The sequence below is a fragment of the Physeter macrocephalus genome, chromosome 6 (assembly GCF_002837175.3).
Source record: "Physeter macrocephalus isolate SW-GA chromosome 6, ASM283717v5, whole genome shotgun sequence".
In the NCBI taxonomy this organism is placed as follows: Eukaryota; Metazoa; Chordata; class Mammalia; order Artiodactyla; family Physeteridae; genus Physeter; species Physeter macrocephalus.
This window is the reverse complement of record NC_041219.1, coordinates 55,162,170-55,168,734: the sequence shown is the minus strand read 5'-3', so window position 1 is coordinate 55,168,734 and position 6,565 is coordinate 55,162,170. Positions and strand designations below refer to the sequence as shown.

At 37.0% G+C, this 6,565-nt stretch overlaps 1 protein-coding gene across 4 annotated transcripts in view; it reads right to left on the bottom strand.

The window, feature by feature from the left end:
• The window catches only part of KDM5A (lysine demethylase 5A), an 83,740-nt gene that overhangs the window by 60,307 nt on the left and 16,868 nt on the right, over window positions 1-6,565 (bottom strand). For all 4 annotated transcript variants that reach the window (XM_007117070.4, XM_007117072.4, XM_007117068.4 and 1 more), the window contains 3 exons: window positions 2,324-2,429; window positions 1,067-1,158; window positions 319-477 (listed from right to left, as the gene is read on the bottom strand). In XM_007117070.4, coding sequence (XP_007117132.1) covers window positions 319-477; window positions 1,067-1,158; window positions 2,324-2,429 — 357 coding nt within the window. The remainder of the gene's footprint in view (window positions 1-318; window positions 478-1,066; window positions 1,159-2,323; window positions 2,430-6,565) is intronic.

Below are 6,565 nucleotides of genomic sequence, written 5' to 3'. Positions count from 1 at the left end.
CGGAGCGGCTGGGCCCGTGAGCCATGGCCGCTGAGCCTGCGCGTCCGGAGCCCGTGCTCCGCAACGGGAGAGGCCACAGCAGTGAGAGGCCCGCGTACCGCAAAAAACAACAACAACAAAAAAACAAAAAACAAAACAAAACGAAACTGCCACAGTAGAATTGTTACATTTCCAGTCACTATCACTCTTTAAAAATCCTGGAGATTTCAAACACTGAAGAACAAAAGAGAGAGGAGAAACTTCACGGGATGTGTTCACTGTACATGTGTATGTGTGTGTTATTGTTCTTAATTTTAAAAGGTAAGGTTAGGCTTATACCTCAGCGACACATTTAGGACACCTCCAGTCTCCTTTGGGCACATCAGGTAGTGGGGGAATTAAACAAAATGTATGATAGCTGTCATCACATCCATCACACAACAGCAATTTATCTTCATTATTTCCCCGACCACAAAACATACAAACGTAAAGATCAACCTGTTAAAAAACAAAAAGTTTATTTTCTGTAATAAGTAATATTAAATTGTTACCAGGAACACCTTAATTGAAACAAAATAATGCACACTAAAATGCAAACATAACTTAAATCCTTAATATTTCTTTTAAATAACTGTATTTAAATAGCTTTGTATAAAACTTCCTAAATTTCCTCAGAGCTTCTACAAGAAAATTAATAAAAGCATATCAAGATATGAGAATAAAAGAAGACTACAAATCTAGGGTACTTGAAAGTCAATTTATATAAATAAAATATACCACGTCACCCTTTCTATACACGAATACTCTTTATTGGTAGAGGACTGAATACCGAGCATTAATACAGCTAAGGATTTAGATTCACTTCATCCTCTCACTCACTCACAAGGTATAAGACTCAGGGAACAGTGTGTGTATATGGGACAAAGCAAAGTTAGTATTATATAAACCAAAGCTGCAAGTTCAGATGCACCATAAAGTCTTACAACTAAATGAACTAACTAGATGACATACTAAGATACAGCAAGGTAAAAAGTGCAAAACTAAAATAAAAATAAATCCTTTCCCTGACACATCTCAGAACACTTACAAAGTTAACAGAGAGAGTTCCTTTCCGTTGTCTCATTTGCATGTTAAATGCGTCTGACCTGTTGGTAACTTTTCGTCTTCGGGAGACCTCATCTTGAAATAAAAATAGTTATATAATAATAATAGTAAAAACTAATGTTGAAAGCTTACCATGGACCAGACACTATTTTAGATTATTTAAATTAGTTAAAATTTCACAACACTATGAGGTAGATAAACTATTATCCCCCACTGAAGATAAAGAATCTGAAGCACAGAGAAGCTTGATAACTTGCCCAAAATCACACAGCCAGTCAGTGGCAGACTTGGGATTCTAGTCCAGGCAATCAAGCTCCAGAGAGCTTAACTACTAATTCTACACTGCCCATATGCAGTGCTTATCAGGGACTAATCTGGGACTAGCTTTGAGATCACTGCCAGCTAATACAATTACAAACATAAAAAAGATAAAGTACTTAATCTTTTAAAAGAGCAATAGTAAACATTATAATGTATCCAGTAAGTCCTATCACACTGAATGTTTTGAGAGTGATGGAAGAATATTACCTGATTATCCAGAGTTCAATCCACAATCTGAATAAAGACTTAGTCATATCATAAAATGCACAGTAATCAATATGACTTGTGATTATAGCAATCCATTAAATTCTTATACAGTAAAAACATATCCAACACAATCTTTGTTAAGTTGAGCTTTAAAACTGACATGCACACAGAACTGTGAAACTTGATCTCTGCATTAGCAATCTTACTCACAAAAGTTTCTAACGTGCTGAGAGTACTAGGCATTCTTCAAACAGGTTACTTAAATGAAGTGTCATAATATACAAAGGCAATTAAAGAAAAATATCAAAATTATGGTTAGAATCTAAATCATTAGCTCTCCCCAGTATATTCTGATATTAAAGGTCAGAGAAATCCTCTATTTCTCTTTAAATTTAAAAACAAGAAGCTTTAGATCACCAGGTGAGAACCATTAATTTCGCGATTCTCTTATAAACTAGACTTTAGAAACTACAGTTTCTGTGTCATGTGTTAGACATGGAGGAGGAACTTTCTCTCTTCCAAAATATTACAAAAATTCAACATAATATGGCTCCTCACACCTTAAGATTATCTGCCACTAAAAAGGAGATCTGTCTACGAACTATGCTGCCTAAGAAAATCCTAAGGCAGACTACGATCGAGCATCATGTGACTCTTGTTACAACCATATTGTTGTACCTTATTTCTTTTCATGACCAAATAACAGATTTACCTTCTTTATCTTTTACTCCCATTGCCAAGCCCACAACCTTAGGCCCAGCCCCAAAAATCCGAAGTTTCTTCAGTTCCGTGTTTCTATTCACTTCTCCAGATTCTGACTAAAAAAAATAAACTCACATTAGTCTAATTATTGTGATTCATAAATTTATTTTCTTACCCAAGAAAAGTCTCAAGATCCAATTCAAAATGAAGGAAAATTTTATTTTAATTTTTCTCTCTAAATCCACTTGCTGCCTCATTGCTGAACAGTCACCAAAGCACTCTGCAACACCCAGATTCCTTTCCACAAAAGAAAATCTACCTTTCATAAAAGCATAGTTGTCAATTAGGTTCTGTCTAGAGACAGACACTACTGGTAATTACTGGTGTAACAGTGGTAATAACTCGATAGAAATGCCCACTTCTTACTTGCTAATGGACACCCATCTTTGATGAGGGCAATTATGCCCATCCTAGGAGAGGAATAATGACTGTCCTAGGTCAATCATGCCAATGCCATTTCTCTTTGTTGGCGATCACCTAGCTAAGAGTGGGAATGCTATCGTGTTCTAGCCAGTGAGACATAAGGAAGGTCTGCTGGAAACCTCTGGGAAAGATTTTCATCTTCTAATAAAAGAGAAAGCATCTCAAAGAGTAAGTCTTTTTGACCCAACTTCCTTCCCCACTGCTACAAGACTCAGTCTGATGGAAGCACAGCGCTGGACTCTACAGCAGCCACAATACAATTAACAGGAGATATATATATATCACCCAGACACTGAAGAAGGCCAGGCAGGAAGATGGAAAGAGCCAGGCCCTTGATGACAATGTGAAGTTGATATACGAATCCTAGAACTACTTATCTCTGAAAATCTAATGTGGAAAACGTGTCCGCATGTGAAAACTGTGTTGTCACTGTTTAAGCTACTGTCATCTGGCATTCCAGTACTTGAGGATGAGAGCATCGTAACAGACACCAGGGTCACATCTTGAATGTAAATAATCTCTGAATGCAGGATAATAACCAAAATTTACTTAAAATATACTTAGTCGATAAGAATAAAAATAAACCAGGATAAAATACAGACTACTTTATAAGTCTATGGCGACCTAACAGCAGACAGACACAGGCAGCCTGGACTACTAAAAGAGCATATTAAGAACCAAACCAACCAAAATGGCATTTCAAAATTTATCTTTAAACTTTGGTAGGCTGACTTGGTTATATTAACCTACACTCAGTCCAATGAAAAACATTAACACTACACATTCTTTACCACTGTTAAAGCAAAGTACACAGTAATAAAAGCTAACATAGTGATTACATAGTATGTGCCATATCAAAGTATTCTAGTCAATTAATCCTTACAACCACCTTTTCAGACAGACAATGAAGTCCCCCAAAGTGGAAATAATATAACAACATTCTCTGATCTTACTGGAATAAAGCTAGAAATAATATCACAAATCAAAAGGCCCTTCCACCTGGAATTTCTTCTCTATATATACATATATCACATACACCATATATCAGAATCTCTGGAACAAAGGAAAGAAGTAATCACAGGAAATTCTATAGTCTTAAACACAGCAATCAAAGCAAAAGAGAAGGAATAAATGAATTAACTTCCCAACTCAAAATGCTAAGAATACAATTACAACATAAACCAAAAGAACTTTGTGATGCTGGATTAGGACTAGAATTATCAGTATAAGCTGAAAATATAAAGTCACAATTTTTAAAAATTGATTTCCCAGCCCTGACCACCAAAAGGGGCTACAAGCAATGGTATCCCAGTAGGAACAAGCACAACTTGTGCTCAAATCTTGGCTTCTAAATACCATTTCCCACTAAAATGAACCAGGATTCCTTGGAGAAATGGCTAATTCCAGGTCTAAGTCACGGCAAGAAGACAATGGGATTCTTTGTGCTAGAAAGTAAGTGCTCAAAAGCTGATGGAGAGGGCTTCCCTGGTGGCGCAGTGGTTAAGAATCTGCCTGCCAATGCAGGGGACACTGGTTCGAGCCCTGGTCTGGGAAGATCCCACGTGCCGCGGAGCAACTAAGCCCGTGAGCCACAACTACTGAGCCTGCGCGTCTAGAGCCTATGCTCCTCAACGGGAGCGGCCATGGCAGTGAGAAGCCCACGCACTGCGATGAAGAGTGGCCCCCACTCGCCGCAACTAGAGAAAGCCTGCGCAACAAAGACCCAACACAGCCAAAAATAAATAAATTAATTAATTAATTAAAAAACAAAAAAAACTGATGGAGACTTGTCAAAGAACATATGAACCTCTCGAAGGGGCTCCCGTTAGCCAAATTTGGAACAATTTGAGTATCAAAAAGGAATAAAAAGTAGTAATAGGTTATAAGACATTTATCAAAAAACAGTCATGCTCTATAGTGAGACTAAAAAGGAGGAGGGTCACTCAAGGTTGGTTCCACAGGTATACACATTCATCAAAATTCATCAAACTGTACACCTAAGATATACACATTTTACTGTATGAAAAATAATCAAGCGTGGGAGAAGAGTTTTTTTAAAGAAAAATGCTAACTAATAAATGTAGAAGAAATGACAGAACCAGAAAATCACCTAGTTTGCAACCACCAACATAATTAACTGAGGCAAGGATTATCAATGAATGTTAAAACTATTGAGTAAAACAAGTTAATGGAATAATGGAAATATTGTTATTGAAAAATAATGGAAAGTTAATGGAAAACAAGTTATTCCCACAGTCTTATAGTTATAGTTTACTCTGATTACTTTTATTACAAGGAGAATAGTACATTATAATGAAGAAATGCTGGCTCAAACTTAGTGTCACCAAAAATGGGACATACTGGCATCCTAATGTATAAGTGTTAATTTAAGGGTCTGGTCATTCTTGATATAAACAAACTGCAATCTCAGCTTTCAAGGAACTCATTCTAGTGAGGTCACAGATGAAAATACAATTAAAGCAGAGTATATCAAGTGATGTGATAGAGATAGGAAAGGGAAGTAGGATAACTTTCTTAACTTCCATTTCTTGTTTGGGAGACTATTCGATGGCTGTGCTTGTCACTATCACCAAGCTAGAAAATATTTTAAAAAAAACAGATTTAGAAAAGGTGATAATGTTTGTGACATACTGAGTTTAGCTGTGTGTGGCCACCAAGGCATACATATACACACAAGATCCCTGGTGAACAGGGAAGAAGCACGGATGTCATGACTTACTTAGCAGTCCTGAGAGACAGGTAGTAACTGAAATCACAGGGTGGAATAGACAGCTGGGTAGAGTGAAGATAAGAAAGACTGAGAGCACTACATGAAGGGCAGAGAGAAGAGATAACAAAGATTACTGAGGAGTGGTCAGAGAGTGACGAGGGAAACGAGAAGAGCGGTGTCACAGAAGCCAAAGAAAAATCAAATTTCAAGAAATACAAACATGATCAGAGATGAAGTAGGTTAAGAAATGAAAAAGGGGCCTCAGCATCTGACAATTATTAACTCAGTGGTAACTTGAATAGTGTAGTTTCAAGGAAATTATTTAGCTCAAAGTCAGATTACAGGGTTTAAAAACTAAACAGATACTGAGGAAACTGAGAAAATATATGAGAAAATATAGATGATTTTTCAAGAAACTTCTCCATGAAAAGAGGCAAGGAGTAAGGAACTATCTAGGAAGAGGGCTTCTGTTTTTAAAGCCGGAAAGGATGGGAGTGGAAGGATTACCCTTGGACTCTGCCCAAGGCACACTCTGCCCACAGAGATAGGTAGAGATTAAGAATGAACACCAGATAGTTTCATGTATGGGGCAAGAGGCTGAAGTTCTACCAGAAAGCCTTTACTGTCTTTCTGAAATAGAAGAATAGGAATGAGGCAGACTGGCAATATTAATTAAGGACAAACTGCAAGCTGAAGAAATTCTTAATTGCAAATCCTCAAATGGTTCTAGTTTCTATCGAATATCAACCAATCTGACTATAGCAACAATTATTGCAATGGGTAAAAGCATTCTGTGTAGGCCCTATTCTTACATAATGAATGGCAATCATTATATAATCTGATGAAAGGCACTCAGAAATAAGAAGGACTTTTTTTTCATGGTTTCAGAAGGAACATCAAGAGATTTCATCACAAGCTGGCAACTGATTAAATGGGTCCACTTGGGGCAACTCTACAAAGTTGAGTCATCATGTCCAAGAGACTAGTCTTCAAGTATTTCAGGTCTTAAGACAGAATCTTCACTATATACCCAAACAC